Here is a 17,790-nt window from a genome sequence, read left to right on the forward strand (position 1 = left end):
CCTCCACCACTACAGTCTCAATCAGGCACATTCTACATTCAAGAAATTCAATCATTTCTGAGCTGATAACTTTCTAGCAGGCACACCCACACCCCGCTGATAGGCCAAGAAACCTGCACATAAACTTGAAGTGCATAAGTGAGCTGTGTTTTACAGCAGTTGATCAGAGTTAAGAACCAAGAAAATAACTGCTGAAGCCTGTAATCCTTCCAATGAAAGGAGGAGGGGAAAATAGGAGTTGTGGGGTTGGAGGTCCCATGGGGGAGCCCATTCCTGTCTCTGAGCAGATGTGTCAGTGCTTTTTATGTACTGGGGGCTGGGGATACCCTGACAGGATGCTTACAGACTGGGGACATAAGCAGGGGCACAATAACCAGAACACGAGGTGACACAACCCAGAGGAGAAAGACACTGGTGGGCAGAGAGGCTGCACGGAGGAAACAGCATTCCAGCTAGACGGTGAAGGGTGGGCAGGGCTTAGGAATTACTCTCACCTCAGCCAGAAAATCCTGTGAATCAGGGTTGAAGTTTAATTGCCTCAAAACAAAGTAATGCAGAGAGAGTGGACGTTTCCCCATCAGCCCCAACTAAATGTTTTAAATTGTGTAATGGCCCAATTTTGCCGTGGACAAAAGAAAACACCTCCGCTCCTGGGCAGCTCTTTTCCTGTGTTTTCTTTAAATAGTAGCTGACACTCCTATCTGTGTAATGGGTCAAACAGTGGGATTGCTCAAAGAATGTAGTGTCCTATTTCCATCCTGTTCTGACAAGTCTCCCTGTCCTCTGTGGTCACTGACCTAGTGCGTGTCAAGCTAAAATCCCATCTCTAAGCAGATTTTGAAGCTGAGTGGTTCTTACTTAGTGGGCCGTGGCTAGTGCACGGTCTGACCATCCCACTGCTCGGACTCTGCTGAGATTTGGGCAGAGCTGGTGAAAGCCACGGGGCCACGACGACCCCCATCCCCATCCTACAAGGCATTCTCCTCCGTTCCCGGAGCTGAGCCCTCACACTCGGGTGTTTATTTTCACACATAGTCACACCCGTGGTGGCACTGGCACTGGCGTGCTTGTTTTTACACTCCCTTCGTGCTGTGGAAAGCCCTGTCTGAGATTCTAGGCTGTGGATTCCATCCTCCCCACCCACCTGAGTGTTAAATAGTTTTTGAGTGAGCATTCAGAGTGTCTAGAAGTTACTGTGATGAGCAAAAAACTGTGTTTTCATCCCTCTTGGTGACTGATAAAGAATCCTCCTGTGAACAGAATCAGCTTCAGATCTCCAGCTAGAGAGTTGGGAATTGAGCTGCCACAGTAAACAGCTGACATAACAGAAGCAGCAATGATCCCCCATTAAATGTCTTTCAGCTGATAGGGGCCCCAGGGATAATTGACTTTCCAGCAGGAATTACTGGCTCAAACAAAATCACTGGGCATTAGGGCGACCTGCTGCAGCCTTTGAAAGGGGACTGTAACTGTCTGGTTTTGCTGAGCTGACAGGCAAATTCATCTTGATTATTCACTGTGCTAGTTGCCAGCAGATGACACCAGATTTCTGTTGACTGTAATTACAACGTGGGGGTGGGTTTTAGCTTTTTTTTTTTTTTTTTTTTTTAATAGTGTTCCTCCTGCTTGGTTGTTGGCCTCCCTGAGCTGAAGGTGCTATAGGAAGATTTCTACAGCATCTGCCTGGGGAGATGATGTGTGCACAGTCAGATAGCATTTCCTGAGCACTTCCGTACATACGTCTTTTACTAGATAAGCAGGGAAACAATTTGATGTAGCCTGTTTCATGTCAACTGACAGGGTGTCACTTCTTCTCGGTTATACTTACCTCTGTGTGCGCTAAATTGCTGCTCTCAGAAAGTGGGTCTACATCTCAGAACCCACTTTGAGTAGGGGAAGCAAAGTACGGCCCCAGAATTTAACTGAATAACCTGAATAACCTCCTGCTTTCAGGCAAGCTTTACTAAAGAGAGAGAATGGAATTAGAGCACGCTTTCATTTATTGGCATGATTTTACGAGATCCCTAAGCAATCCAAAGAATGTCCTCCCAAGAAACCTGCTCCCCAACCCCAGATGTCTCTCCCCAGCCACTTACACACCCCAGCCAGCTGGGTGGCACACGTGTGTGCTTGTGCCTATGGGCACCTTTGGTCCTGGGGGAGAAATGAGAGAGTGATGGTCTCAGTGTGTCCATTCCCATCCCTGGGTCCTCCACTGACAGGTGGGATGAGGTGAACAGGCGACTTCTGCTCTGACATTTCATACTCCCCACTAGCAGAGGGCCTTTTGGACTCTTCTGTATGGTATATATGTCTATATTTTTTGAAGAGCTGCTTAATTGGTTCAAAAAAACAGTTAATGCCTTTTAACAGTGATTATAGTTCATCAGGTATTCACTGGAGCCTTATAAGTGTCAGGCAGTGTGCTGCGTGCTAAAGGTACAAAGATGAATAAGACACTTTGCTCTCAAGGAGCCTACAATATGTGGGGATGACAAATAATTCCAAAATAATGTGTGAAATTCTAAGCTCGAAATGTACAGAGAGTGCTTCCAGAGTACTTGTGCAGCTGGGTGTGAAGGGAAGGCTTCCCATAGAAGATGATGCCTGATTTGAGAAATAAGAGTTACCCAACTGATAAAAGTGGGAAGCAGATTTCAAGAACATAAACAAAAGCATATTTGCCATTTCCTCCTGTTCAGTTGAATGGTGTTGGTTTGACCTAATCAATTGAATTAGGTTTAGATTTTTATGACTTCTTTAATGAAAATGAACTTCACCCTAGTGGCACAGAGTCTCTGTGCCTTGGGAATAATCTCAGGCCCTGGGGGCCCTCATATCACTCGGCAGTTCTAATCACTAGAGTTAGGGCTTCTGGTGGTGAGGCTTGGCTGAGAGACCACAGGATCTTTGAGATCTTCGAGATCTTTGTCTTGCTCCCTTTGACCGTTTATCTTCCACTTAGAGTGTTGTGTGGGAGGCCAGGCTAGGTATCTTCACAACATACCATATAACATACAAACACATCATAAAACATACAAACATATGCCATATAGAACCTGCAGGAAAGTGGTACATCTCAGAGTGATGGCTTCCAGAAGATGAGCTAGGGTTGAGCAGGTTTTCAGAAAATGGGGCCTTTGTGTCCTCCTTCCCCAGGGTTATCAGGTACAAGTAACACCCACACCCCTCCAACAAATGGACATGATTCTTCCACGTGACTCCCTCTGGTTTTGGAACCATAATTGAAAGCATAAAAACAAGATGTCCCTGTTCGGGTGGCAGTCAGTCTTTCAGTGTGAGCCAGGAGAGCACAGTTGCTAAGGATCCTCATCTGCACCCTAAACGATTGCCTTGCCCTCTCTCACTCTCTTCCTGCTCCCTTCTGAACGCTGTGCTTTGTTCCCCTTTAGAACGGTGGTTTGGCCTGGAGTGATGATGCGGATGGAGGCCGGGGAAGAGAGATCTCTCGTGATTTTGCCAAGGTCTGTAATGTTTCCTTTGTGATAACGAAAGGGGCAGTTCTGCAGTGGGTCGTTGTATCTGATCCCCAAGGAATAAGGATAGAAGTGGCCTATGAGTCACATTTGTAGTCATTCAGATGGTTGTGTATCACTGGTGTAAGACTTCCTGCATAAGATGGAATTTTTCATTGTGGTGTTTTTTTTCTCCCCTGGGGGGTTTGGGATTACAGCTGTATGAACTGGACAGTGATCCAGAAAGGAAGGAGTTCCTGGATGACCTCTTCGTCTTTATGCAGAAGAGAGGTGAGTGTTCAGTCTACTCATCATTTCAATTCACTGAATATTTATTGAGTGCCTACTGTGTGCAGGTCACTGTTAGCCATCCTCCCTGCGGAGTGCCAGCATCTTAGCCCAGGAGGACGAGAGCCGTTTACTGCCAGTTGGTCCCATACTTATCAGAATAATTGACAACCAGGTTGAAGGGGGCAAAGAGGGCCTGGGTAGAAAATGAATGGAATGATCATCCAGATTTGGTCCTGCCTTATTTTTGTCACTGTTCTGATTAACTGGTCTCTGGAGTCATTTCAAATTCAATTATACTTTTTTCTTAGCCTTATAGCAGTCCTGCACATCACTTAAACTGGTATATGGGGCTTCCTGCTGGTGCATCTAGCTTAGTAGAGACTTAGAAGGGTCAGTGAAAGAATAGAGGCCCTTCAGGATTTGTTGGGAGGATCTGAAATGATCCACGAAAAGGAAAAGCTAACTCTTTTTTCTTATCCATTGGCTCTTTGATTTTTGCGTTCACTGGCTTGGTTGGGGTGTTCCTGCAGTTTAAGTGTAGGGCACATGGGCATCTGCCTTAAAATGCACCTTCCAACTTCCCTGTCCTTCTCTCCTTCTCACTCTTCCCCGCCCACCCACCCCCAACCATCTCCACTTTGGACGATGGCATGTCTGAGTCTTGAGCCCAGTGACTCAACTTCCTGGCTTTGTATCCTGTCACAGCAATGGGTTCACCAGCTAGGTCAGCCCTCAGGAAGCATGGTCAGAACCCCAGCCTCTCTAGGAGATGATCCTCTGCAACCTGTGTAGCTCCATCTTCTTCACCTCAGGACAAAGCTGTAAGGGAGAGCTGCTCCTGCCAGCATGTTCCCTGGGATCCTGTCTGATCATGTATCCCTTGGTTTCTGTGTCAGCTCCTTTATTGAGACCTGGGAATGAAATCCTCCTCTTTATTCTGGGCTGAGCTATAATGACAGCCCCCAGCAACTAAATATTCTGAGTTAACTCCTCTCCCTCCCTCTTCCTCTCCCCACCAGCCCCATCCCTCTTTCTCTCCCCCTCCTTCCCCTTCCTTTACCTTCCAAAGCCTTATTGCCTTCTTAGTAGCACGCCTATTACTGCTGGTTTGCTTACAAAGGCAATCGAAAGTTTTGAGTCTCGGTTTCCCTCCATCTCCAAGCCTATCAAAGCAGTCTAAGAAGCTCTAATTAGTTTACTCCTCCAACTGTTATCTGGAGCTGCATGTGTCAGTAAAAAACAAGAATATAATCCCGAAAGATAATGTGACTGGCAGCAATGAAACTCCCTGGTTGCCCTGAGAGAGAGAAATCCACTTAATACTTTGGTCTCCCCCTCCAATTACCTTTTAATTATTTACAAGCTCCACAAGCCCAGCTGGTGCAAACCCGGGAGCTGATCTCATCTCAGAGGGGCTGCTATAACAATATAGATTTTAATCAGCAGTGTGGCTCCACTGCCTTATAGTCTATTGATACTTTATTGTTTTTCTCCCTTCCCAGAAGGATTTTTAGTTATATCAGCCTAGCCAAGAGTGAAGATCAGTAATTGTTTGTTTACTTCTATATGTCCTCACTAGAGGAGGCGCTCCTTGAGGACAGCCACTTTGTCATTTCTCCAAGTCCCCAGTGCTAGCACAGGGCCAGACCTGGAGGCAGGTGCCGCTCAGGATGTGTTTGCTGTAGGAGCAGTCCTGTTGGTTTTCCTAACTCAGCTGCCCCACGCAGGGAAGCCGAGCTTCCCCTCCCCCACCTCACTCCCACCCACAATTAGACCTCGGCCCGTGATTGGAGGTCAGCAGTAGAGAGCAGTGTGTGCTGAGTGTCCCGCTATTGCACAGCACTGGGGCTACCAGACTGCCATCTAGTCTATTCCACCCAAAGCAGGAGTAAGAGACTCTCTTTGATCATGTCAATTTATGGTTATTCAGGCCCTGAGTAAATCTTTTTTCTGTTTTCAGCACTTACGTTAGGTATTTCACTATTTGCTGGCATCAGCAGTAGAAGGGAGACAGTCAAGTCAGTTTTGCTACTTGTTAATTACTCTAGTATAAGGTTTCTCAGCTTCAGCATATTGACTTTGGGGATTGGATAGTCCTTTGTTGCAGGGGGCACCCCCCAGTCTTGATAACCAAAAATGTCTGCAGATATTGTAAATGTGCCCTGGGGGACAAAACTGTCCCCCTGTTGAGAACCACTGCCATAGAAGGATAGGAAAGAAGGTGAAGATCAAAAATTTCCTCTGCAGAGGAACTCTTCAGGGAAATCATCTTATCTCCACTCAGGTAGCAATGCCTGAGGGCGGCAGGGCCTGTGTCAGGCAATAGGATGAACTCCCCGTCCGTGGCTGAGTGCCAAAGGAATGGGTGGTGGGGCCCCGTCCTAGGCTGGAGTGTAGGGACCTGAGAGTTGCTGTAGCTCCAGCATAGGGAGAGTGGAGGCAGAAACGCGGGGCATGCGTGGTGTACGTGGTCCAGGCACGGCTGAAAGAACCCTTGTCTGTGGCCTGGATGAATCAGCTGGCACCGGACTGTGAAGAGCCGTGTTTGGCCAAGAAGTTAGCACTCCTGTCTGTGACATAGCCGAGTTATTGAAGTTAACACATGAGAAGTATCGCCAGAGCTGTGCTTTCAGGAGGTTTGCTGTGGCAAACAGTGTATAGTTGGGCTGAAGAGGGAAGGCTGAGGCAGGGAGACTGTGGAGGTTGTTCCCTTTAAAATCACCGTGTTCTCCTCCCTGGAAAACTCATGGTTGACGGTCTAAATTAGAATGGGCAGTTCAAGGGGACTGGGAGCAGTTTGCGCTTCTAACCATGTGAAGCTTGCTGTCTTTACTCTTCACAGAATGGTGAGACCAAGGGCCCCCAGACGTTTGTGACTTATTTGTCACTCCCAAATTGGAGTGTCTGGGGCACTCAGGAGCCCAATCTTGTTAACTGGCTGGGTGCAAGGAAAAGCCTCATAGACCCTGGCAGTGGGTCAGCAACTCATCCTCCAGAGCTAATATGAAGGATAAGCAGTAGATTTCAAAGGAACCACTGAAAGCGACCTGAGTTTGAAAGGCCCGGTGCCGCCCACCTGGGCCGTGAGTGGGCCGGGCAGCTTTGACATGGAAGGCTCCGCTGCAGAGGAAGTGGACCGGGCTCCAAGGGTGGCAGGACACAGCAGGTGGCCCCAAATGACTGCAGCTGCAGGTGATAAAACGGCTGTCCAGTGGGAGAGGGGCCCAGCCGTAACCGCTGCTTTGTGCTGGGTCTCTCTGGCTTGTTAACATGTTTGGGTGAATTGACTGCAGCAGATGGGCCTTTCAGCTCGAGGCACCTTGGTTTCTAGGCCAGACCTGGTGACTTGCACCTCGCGACTCCTCCCCCACCAGCAGAACAACCCGGCCCAGAAGGCGCCTGAGAAGAGGCCGAGGCAGTGCCCAGTCGGGCTCCCTGTGTCCTGCCTGCCTCAGGAACGGCTGCTGCAGCCTGTCGGGAGGCATGCGGAGGGGGAAAGAGCTCTGGACTGAGGAGTGTGAAGCCAGTGCTAACATCCCACCCTTCTCCACGATCCTGAGCAAATCCTTCCTCTTCTGGGGGCCACAGTTTCCTTATCTATAAAATGCACAAGTTCAGTTAGAGTCAATCTGGAAATTTCTTCCAAGTTCTCTGTTCTGTGTTATGTGTCCCTGATTGTGTCTGTTGAGCTACAAACAGATAATGAGCCACCCTCGATAACCAAAATAGAAGAAAAGCCCCTTGAGCAATTTTCTATCAAAATAGTTGTGTAAAAACTACACCAGGGACCCCCAAAACCAAATGCTTCACTCCTTTCCTTGGTGAATCATGTGTTTCTTTTGCTGACTGAAGCCAAACTGAATTAAACAAGTTTCCTTTGTTTGTGCTTCCCCCACAAATGTTTCTGTAGAAAGATGGGTTAGATCTCAGAACACCTATGCCTCTTTTTCCTCACCTTTTGCCATGTGCACGTTTGTGTGTGTGTGTGTGTAAAACACACACACACACACACACCTTTCTTTGTCCAAAAACAACGCCAAACATTTGTAAATAATTCTCTGTCTAATTTAACTCACAGTGGGTGATTCCTGAGGTATCATTCCCTGGTAGATTTTCGAGGGGGTACGGAGAGGGGGCGGTGCTAGTTTGGAAGTCTCATAAGCAAAGGCTTGTAAACAATTCCATTCTTCCTTCATCACTAAGGAAGAAGAGCTTGTTCTCTTGTTCCCAGGCAATGAAACAGAAGTGTGGTTTCATCAAAGAGGAGGGAGATGATTTTGCTGTTAATTTTATTATTGTTACCCCATGTACTTTACAGAACCCTTTCAACCCATTATCTGATCTGCTGTTCCCCACAGCTCCAGCTCTGTGGGGTGGAGAGAGCAAAGGTTATCACGTTAGTCATGAAGAATCATCCCCCATGTTAAATGACTCACCTGAGGCCACAGAGCCAATTTAGCCCTTGGTCTCCTAATCCCGAGGCCAGGACTTTTTCCCCTCTCCTGCACTGCCCTTGAGAAACTTGGCCCCTGGCACCAGCAGCTCCATCACTTCCCACTGGGACAGTGGACAAGCCTCATCTCTCCTTCAGCCTTCTGAGCCCCACAGAGACCGTGGCCCGCCTCCACAGGTCGATCTCCGGTAGGGTCTGACAGCATCTAACTGATTAACACGAGGTAGAACTCTTCATGCAAGAAGAGTCTTCATCTCAGGGTAAGGCGGCTTATCTCTCAGGGAAGGGCAGATGTGACAATTCACAGTGGCTGGCACAGAAGCGCCATCTGTCAAGGCAGGATGGGGTTGGGGTTGGGGGCACGGGAGACAGAAGCCCTAACGGTAGGTAGCATCTTGCGCGCACCAGGAGTGCCCACAAGCAAGGATCTCCCCTCCAGCCCCCGTCCCAGCTCGGCACACCAGGCTAAGGACCTGCTTGGTCATGTGGAAGACAAGTTTTGTCTAGACCTCACCGGAGAACTGCCCTCCCTCCCCCACCAGTTCTGTTCAGGACTGCAAACTGACCTTGGTTTTCCCAAATGGATTGTTGGATCTGTTTTTGATGTGTATATACAAAGAATTTACTGTGGGAAAAGGGCTTGGTCTGCCTCGAAGTGCAATTTGAGTGTTTTTCCTTCTGTTGTGTGCTTATCTATCCATCTCAGGCAAGGAAATGTTCGTGACATATATTGCTTTGCCTTTTGGTGGAGGGAGTTTCTTGTATATTCTTTGTATCTTGCTGTAAATGGTCTGTGCCATGGCCACTCTTCCTGACAGACTAAAATATGTTTGTCTTTGTCAGATAAAATAGGCTTTGGGGCTTCATATTCTAACTTTACCCCCAAATGAGAGTCCAAAATGCAAATCTTCCTTTGTCTTAGGCCAGATCTTTTTCTCTCCCCAGGTGATCCAACCACTGTTCAGGTACTGGGGTTTTTTTTTCCCCCCACTTTTAATAGTCATTTAAATACCTTATAACTACCCAGTTATCCATGATAATGAGAAGAGACCCTGGTTTTTGAAAGGCATGATTAATTTGAATAGCTCACTTTTGTCTTTAAATTCAGCCTCTTCCCCTTCAAGATCATTTATTGGTACTTCTAGCACTTGGTAAAATGGGGTTGATAGTTTTGCCTCCTTTTTTCCAAGGTGAGCCAATATTCAATAAATCGTCCTAAGGTTGGCGTAGGGAAAGTTTAAAGGGAGAGTTTGACCCAGTTACACTGTGGGAAAATCTACTAGGTCTGGAGAGGGAGGGGCATGGATTGGCAATGGAAGCTCAGACAGCCATGCACTGCTCAGGCCAGAACACCCCTGAGTTGTTGCACCTCTCCCCGGCCAGCCTTCCACCCCCTCTCCTGGAGACTCGGGCCAGGTCTGTTGACCAGCAGCAGGCGAAGCAGAGATGACCCGATGGTCCACCTCCTTCTAACTCCTTAGCCTACTTCTCTGAATGTAGTTTTTATGGAAGGAAACAGCACAGCCATAACCATAATTTTATTATTGGCCATAGTAGAGTACAACACTGCACATACTGTTGAACTTCACCTAAAGCAATTAGTCTGAACTAGAGTATCAAGAAGGGTAATGGGTTTAAAATTAGCCTCTCAGGTTTGGTGCCTCCAGAACTCCCATGCATTGCTGGTGGGAATATAAATGGGCATAACCACTGGAAATCTGTTTGGTAATGTTTACTAAAGCTAAACATATGCCAACCCTATTACCCAGCAATTTCACTTCTAGGTGTATCCGCAGTAGAAATGAGAGCTTATGTTCACTGAAAGACACATGCGAGAATATTCGTAGCAACACCATTCATTATAGCCAAAGAGTGGAAAGAACTCAAATTTCCACTGGTAGTAGAATGGGTAACTAAATGTTGGCATAGTCCTGTAGTGGAATACCACACAGCGATAACAAAGAATGAATTGTTGCTGTACCCAACTGGGATGACTCTCACAGGCCTAACGTGGAACAAAGAAGCCAGACACAGAAGACTATATACTGCATTCTTCCATTTATGTAAAGTTCAAGAAAGTCACCTATAGTGATACATGTCAGGATAATAGTTACCTCCTGGGGGGGGGGTGGTAGGGGATGGATATTGATTGGGAATGGTAATGGAAGAGTTTTCTGGGGTGCTGGAAATGTTCTGTATTTTGATCTGAGGAATGGATACAGGGGTATACACAGCAGTAAAGATCTGGAGGGCTGTATACTTAAGATTAGTGCACTGGGCTCTATGTCAGTTAGACCCCCCCTTCAGTGGGAAATCAGAGGTAGAGGGCTGAAACGTACGTGTTGGTATTAGGATACTTGCGCATCTTGCCTCTGCCCTGACCTGTGGAACAGTCATCTACTACTCACTGCATGGCACGCCACCAGAGCCTGCTGCCCAGTGTCCCGGTGGGAGGTATTTTCTACATGAACGAGTCGGGGGGAAAAAATCACCAGTCATTCCTCTGCTTGTTGCTTGGGAGCAGGACTAGAGCAGGGCGGGAATTAATATGCAGAGGAATAAGCAGGAGGCCTGCCTGCCTGTCTGCCTGTGCACATTCCCTGCTTAACGTGGGACTTAACTCTTCTAGGCTCCCTGGTCAGCCGCCCAGCTCTCTTGACAGGCTATGGAAATGATTAATGATCTTGTTCAAAGTCAGGAAAAAGCAGCGAGGGTCCTTGGCAGGGCCACGCCCTGGGTCCTGGGCCCTCACCCCTGACCAGTAGGCAGGAAGGCAGCCATGCGACTCTGTCTTGGGTCCCTGCCCCCTGATTGCTTCTGGTCTTGACTGGAATGTGCCCATTCTCTGTGGTGGGGAGGAAGTGGCCCTCCCCCCAACATTCCTGCCATCTCCCATCTTTGTCTCTAGTGCCAGAGGAGGCCATCTCCCCGCTCTGCCCTCTACCCCACTAAGCTCTGTCTCCACAGTCTGATTGCTGGTAACACTGAGCCAAGTGCCGGGGAGCAGCTTTTGTTTAGCTCCATCTTCGCTGAAAGCTCCGGATCATGGGTTTGGGCTGCGAGCGCCAGTGCCCAGCGGCATTCCCACCTCCAAGGGTTAAAGCCCCAGGAGCCCCCACAGCTTCGCTGGGTCCGGGCCTCATAAAAGCCTTTTCCACATCTCCCTCGGGCTGCCTCAGGCTCCCCGGCTGAAATCTGATAAGGGGCCTCTTTGTTGGAACTGTCAGTCTCCTTTATTGAGGAGGGAACTGGAGACCAGCGGCATTTCTTGGGGTACAGATAAGGCCCTGGATTGCTGTCAGAGGGAGCATGATTAATTACCCTCAATCCTAGCTCCTGCTTTGATAGCAGTGACTGACAGTCCACAGGCTTCCCCATCAGGTGCTCCCGCCCCCTCTGGGAGGTGTGATGGGGGCGGAGATTCGGCCTCCTGCAGGGCCAACACTGGTGACCCACCGAGAGCTCCCTGCAGTGGCTGCTGGCCTCCTTCCTGGTTCTCTGCAGGTTGCTTTTGCATTTATTGTGGACTGAGGCCTGCCCCCTCTCAGGTGAAGAGCCTCTTTAGAGGAAGATGTAATCCAGCCCAGAGAATAGGCCAGAGACTCCCCCACAAGGCTAGAGAAAGAGCCATTGCTTATGGATTTGAACTTCACAGACCTGGTCCTAAGCCACACAGGCGCCCTTCATCAGAGAAGATCCCAAACCATCCATCTCAAGGTTACCTGGCAACATTATTTCGTAATTCAGGCAAGCTCCTAAAACCAAGTCACCTCCCTTGGTAATAGTCACAACTATCAATTTTTTTAAATTTAATTTAATTTAATTTTTTTACACAGCAGGTTCTTATTAGTTGTCCATTTTATACATATTGGTGTATATATGTCAATCGCAATCTCCCAATTCATCCTACCACCACCACCACCCCCCCACCCAAACTATCAAATTTTTTTTTAAATATTTATTTATTTATTTGGTTGCACCGGGTCTTATTTATTTATTTATTTTTATATTTATTTTTGTCTGTGTTGGGTCTTCGTTTTCTGTGCGAGGGCCTTCTCCAGTTGCGGCAAGCGGGGACCACTCTTCATCGCGGTGCGCGGGCCTCTTCACTATCGCGGCCTCTCCTGTTGCGGAGCACAGGCTCCAGATGCGCAGGCTCAGTAGCTGTGGCTCACGGGCCCAGTCGCTCCGCGGCATGTGGGATCCTCCCAGACCAGGGCTCGAACCCGCGCCCCCTGCACTAGCAGGCAGACTCCCAACCACTGCGCCACCAGGGAAGCCCAAAACTATCAATTTTTGTTTTAAGTTTTTATTCATAGACTCATAGGACTTTAGAACTGGAAGTCATCTGGAAGCAAATTCCTTGCTTCAGACTGACAGGGAAACTGAGGCCTGAATATTGTCGATCCCCCCCATCCCCACCCCCCAGCATGATGTATTGGTTTTCTTTCTTGTTCAGGCAGGGAAATTCAGCTAAAAGGCCTTCTCCCCTTCTCTTCATAGTTGAGTCTCCTTGGGACAAGGGAGATGGCTGCCAGGCCCACTAAGCACAGAGCAGACGGCAGAGAGAGACCAGCCTGAGGATCCTGCCTCTCTCTTAGTTGTCGAAAGAATCGAAGCCAGGGCAAGTTTTGTGTCTGGATTGGCTGCATAATGTGAGAAAACCATGATGTCATCTAGAGCTGGCTCTCAGAATAGCTTCAGCTTTGTTTCTGACGGTACTGAGGGGCCCGCCTGCACTGGGAGCTACTTTTAGCCGTTTCGTGGAGAGCCAACCATGAGGAAGAAAATGCCCATTCCCCTTACCCACTGATCCTGGAACCGGGGTGCCTGGCCAGGCCTTAGGGGCCCTGGTGAGAGAAGTCATGACCCCCACATGCCCAGAGTGGGGCTGGGTTGCAAAGCAGCCCTGGCCTGTGTTTTCTCTCCAGCGGTGCTGGGAAGAGGTCACTCTGGGGACTTGAAATGCCACTTTGCTCCTTCATTGTCTTCTCAGGTCCGGTATCTACCTGTTTCCCTTGCCCCTGAGCAGTTCCCAGCCTAATGCAGTCACTCTCTGTGTGACTATAAAAAAGGCTAATTTTTAATGAAATTTCTACATCTATGACATTGTTGTCTTTGAAAGAAGCCATCTCAAATGACTAGCCATTTAGTCTAGTGACTACTCCGAGCAAATCTATAATTCCTCTCTGGGGACTTGCCTTCAGAGGCAGTTTGAGCCACACTAGATAATCTGTCATGGTTTATGGCCACACCTCATCTTCACACAAAATCAGTATAAACAGCCTGGTCACTTCATCCTATTTTTCTGGCTTGTTTCCATGAATGACCATTTCTAAAAGTAAAATACACCCTTTACATTTGAAGATTTACCGCCCTTGGAGAGAATCAAATGAAAATAGAGTAAACTCTGAAAGCTCTTCACAAACGGAGTGGTAGCTGGCTCTCCAAGGTGACAGTTCCGAAGGACAGCACTCCCTCGGCTGGACATGCCCTGCTTGGTGGTCACTCACTCAGCCACGCCTGCTCTGGGGGCACCACAGACCCAGCCCCCTTGCCCTCTTTCACACCTGTCTCGCCTTCCCTTTGGCCCCACTGAATGAAGTCACGGTTTCTTTACCTTCTCAGTCCCCAGCTCTCCATCCGTTCCTGTGCTGCCAGTTCTCTTATTGTAGGACTCGGACACAAAGGGCTTAACCACCTTGGGCCTCTGTTCCGCAGTCGTTTAATAAGGGTCGTGACCCCCTAATGAACCTGCCAGGACCTGAGAGGAGAGGGTGACTTCTGTTCAGGGCTGTCAGCAATTAGACACTTAGAGTTAGTGACAGACCCTGGTGGGCACACCACAAGCAGGAAGGAAATGCGTTTAATATTCCCAGTTGGGTTAAGACAGAGCTGGTTGCTTTGACTCTGAGAAGCAGGTTGGTTGGTTGGTTGGTTTAATCTGCATGGTAGTTTAGCTTATTAAACATTATAATATTCAAGACATGATGAAGGAAAAACGGTCCCTGCCTTCATTGAGCTTACAGTCCTCCTGGGATACCAGACGAACATATGTGAAACAAGTGTAACTATTTGCTGAACTTGTAGTGGTTATAATAGAAATTCTGAGAGGAAAGAAATCCATGTGAACTGGGGTAGTTGGAAAATTCTTCCTGGAGGGAGTGAACGTTGAAGGCCAGTGTAGAGAGGATTTGAGCACAGACAGGTCATTTTAGGCTTGATGAGGAGGGAGAGTAAAAACAAAAAGTAGAGGAGAAAGGAGCTTGGCTTTAGGGGTGAGGGTGAGAAGACCCAACTGATTGGAGTAAGAGTGAGTTGTTGGGACATGCTTGAAATACATCGTACATAATCTTCTAAGGAGTGTTGGGGAACCCGAGTCATGAGATTGAACATGTGAGGTGGGCTGGGTTGGCAGTAAGAGTCATTGTGGGTTTTTAAACTAGGAAGCGAGTAATGGCGTGAAAGTGGTGTTTTCATTAGATGGTCTGGCAGCAGCGTGCAGGTTGAGCACGTGGATTCAAACCTGCTGGGGGCATCTGATGGTGAGCCAGCGAGGGCCTGGCCCAGGGTGGTGTCTGAGGGCCGGAGAGGACGATGGCTTTGAGAGGGGCCTCAAAGCAGTAATCGGTGAGCCTCCCGACAGCCTAAAGGTGGGTGAGAGAGGAGGGAGAGGAGCCAGTGCTGCCTCGGAGGTCTACCCAAGACCTCAAAGAATGATGGTGCTGCCGGAAGAAGAGGAAGTGATGGGAAATGGGAGCTGGCCTAGGGGATGAAGGTGAGCTCATTGTGAACATCTGACCTGGAAGTGAAGAGGTCACATGTGTGAAGATGTTCTGGAAGCTTCTGGAATTGAGAGCTTCGGGGTCTTGTGTGAGGGGGCCTTGGGAGTGGTCCTCCCAGACTCTCCAGGTGATGCCCTGAGGGTATGAACTCGCCAAGGCCATGAGCGTGCTCGGGCAGACAGGCCTGCAAAGAAGGGAGACCTTAGCCGTGTCCTGCCAGGAGGCCAGTTCTGCTGCATGAGACTCTTGTGCTTATGACAGGAATAAGGTCTACTATCCAGAACAGCACAGGGAGAAGAAGTTAACCAACACGCGAGCTGTCGTGTCTTAGGAGCATGCCAGCAGTCCTCTGATACTTTACCAATGAACCTTTGAACTTAACTCTATGGCCCTTTTGTCCTTGACCCTCCAAAGATCAGCCGGTCAAGACAAAGGTCTTCAAGACCTCTAGCTCCCTCTCCACACTGAGAAGAGAGGCCCGGTCCCACCATAGCAGTGCCACGTGTTCGTGCTCACGCTACTTCCTCCTCATAAACGTGGGACCCTTCACTCCACTCTGGCTTGAATTACCCTATAAAAGAGTTGGTGAGGCCAGTGTTCTAGAGCTGAGAAGAAAATGCCATTCCTTGAGGGGAAAGAAGCAGGAGGAGCTGAAACAAACAGCCCTTCTCTAATCAAGCTGGCCTAACTCCACCAGGCAGTCAGTGAGACCTCAGCAAGCCTGGGGGGGCCACGACACAGGAGGAGCAGCCTATGTACAGTAAAAGGACTTGCCATCAAAAGGCAACAAGTCTCATACCCTGCCCTGGACGGTGACCCTTCCTGCTGGAATTCTCCCCTCTGACCTCCAGATCATTAATCCCGAGGCTGCCAAATGACAGTCATCCATCACGCCTCCTGACGAGCATCCCAGCCGCCCGAGAAAGGAGCCTGGCCCCGCCCTCCCTGCCGTCCCCCGGTGCTCATTAGTGGGCCTTCCTGCTCGGTGCCAGGTTTCCTAATCAAGTCCCTGGCTCCTCTCACTTCCCTTCGGGGCCAGTGGGCGGAAGCGGCTCTGACCCTCCCTCTTTCAGAGGCCAGGGAGGGGTTGGAGTGATTAGCGGGGAGAGAATTGTTGAGTGGCTTTTCATCCCCCTGGAGACCTGTGTGCCCAGCAGCTCCTTTGACATGGTGGGGACACAGGAGAGAAAAAACCATTTCTCCGTCCTGCAGCAGGAGAAGAGATGAAGAGAAAACAGGCAGTAGGCAAACAAAAACACGGTTATAAACTGCACTGAGAGCTGCAAAAGAGAAGCCCAGGAAGCTCTCCAGGTGGACAATGGGGCAGGACCTCACCTGTCTTGGGAGTCAGGGAAAGACTTCCCTGAGGAGGCAGCTGAACGGCTTCTGAAGGCTCCAGAGGACTGAGTTGCCAAATCATTAGGAAAGAATCTGGAATCATACTGCTAGCAAAAAAAAAAAAAAATCTTTGAAGTCATTTAGTCTGGCTCTCTTATTTACAGATGGGAAACAGACCCAGAGAGGCTGTGTGTTTTACCCAAGGCCACACAGCCTGTGAGTTGGACCTATCTTTCTGTTCTTCCCAAGGAGAACTGGCAGCTAGTCTGATAGCTTCCAGGCTTTGGGAGTTTGAGTCAAATTATACTTCTAAGCAGATTTATGAACATATTTCCAACTCAGCAAAAGGTGGGCATCCACAGATGTCTTCTTTCTCTGCATAGTAATGACACAACCCTCTGTTTCTCTCTTCGCACAATCACAGGGACCCCCATCAACCGAATCCCCATCATGGCCAAGCAGATCCTGGACCTATATATGCTGTATAAGCTGGTGACAGAGAAGGGGGGCCTGGTGGAGATCATCAACAAGAAGATCTGGAGGGAGATCACCAAAGGCCTGAACCTGCCCACATCCATCACCAGCGCCGCCTTCACCCTGAGGACCCAGTGAGTGGCCAGAGCCTTGGGGAAAGGAAGCTAAGGCTGGAGAAAGGGGATGCTTTAACCTAGAGGAAAGGAAGGAAGGAAATTCCACTGTATAGTGAGCAAGATGGGCGGAATTCCTGAAAGGGCCAGGAGCTTTCTGAGATGAACCCCTCCCTAACCTAAGTAATCCTGAGAGCGCCCCTTCCCAAGCATCTCCTGTGTGCTGCTGCTTCACTGTTCTGTTTCATTCAAACCTCACCAGCAACCCTGTCAAGAAGGTTTTTGTCCCTGTTTCCCAGACAACAAGAACTAAGTCTCAGAGGTTAGATCGTTTGGTCAGAGCCATACCAGCTAGTAAGTGTTCAGGCTGAAGAGTCACGCCTGGGCTTCTGTCTCTGAAATCCACGCTTTTTCCAGGACGTCGTCTCCCACACAGCGCCTCCACCCTAAGCCTGGCCCTTCCTACCTGACACTCAGCTTGCCCAGCAACAGCGGACCCAGAGGAAGGCAGGCAGGCTGGCCCCACTGGGACTGGTGACCTGTTTTTCTACCCATTTGAGTTAATTACAAGGGTGATAGAAGCAGTGAGAACAGGAGGAGCACTGGCGAATGAGGGCCAGAGGGGAATCTGTTCTTTCAGAACTCTGGACGTTGTTCTGTGAAAAATACGGAAAGATCAGCCATGTATAGGTTAGGTGGCATGTTAAGGCCTTGTTGAAAAGTAGAAGGGTTTTTATCTAGTGAAACTGTTCCAGGAGAAGTTGGGAACAGAGCAATATCCAGCATAGCAGTCCTTCTCCCAAGGTTCTTGGGTAGCGAATTGCTTCTTGGGGCATCTGACACAAAGAGGGACAGCACTT

The 17,790-nt window shown here is 48.9% G+C and overlaps 1 protein-coding gene across 7 annotated transcripts in view; it reads left to right on the forward strand.

The window, feature by feature from the left end:
- The window catches only part of ARID3B (AT-rich interaction domain 3B), a 65,467-nt gene that overhangs the window by 27,024 nt on the left and 20,653 nt on the right, over positions 1–17,790 (forward strand). For all 7 annotated transcript variants that reach the window (XR_014243253.1, XM_082387306.1, XM_082387307.1 and 4 more), the window contains exons 3-5: positions 3,414–3,485; positions 3,695–3,767; positions 16,768–16,951. Coding sequence is in view for 6 of the 7 variants with exons in the window: in XM_082387306.1 (XP_082243432.1) it covers positions 3,414–3,485; positions 3,695–3,767; positions 16,768–16,951 (329 nt within the window). In the remaining variant the exon portion in view is untranslated. The remainder of the gene's footprint in view (positions 1–3,413; positions 3,486–3,694; positions 3,768–16,767; positions 16,952–17,790) is intronic.

The sequence above is a fragment of the Balaenoptera borealis genome (assembly GCF_965194805.1).
Source record: "Balaenoptera borealis genome assembly, chromosome: 3".
Lineage (NCBI taxonomy): Eukaryota > Metazoa > Chordata > Mammalia > Artiodactyla > Balaenopteridae > Balaenoptera > Balaenoptera borealis.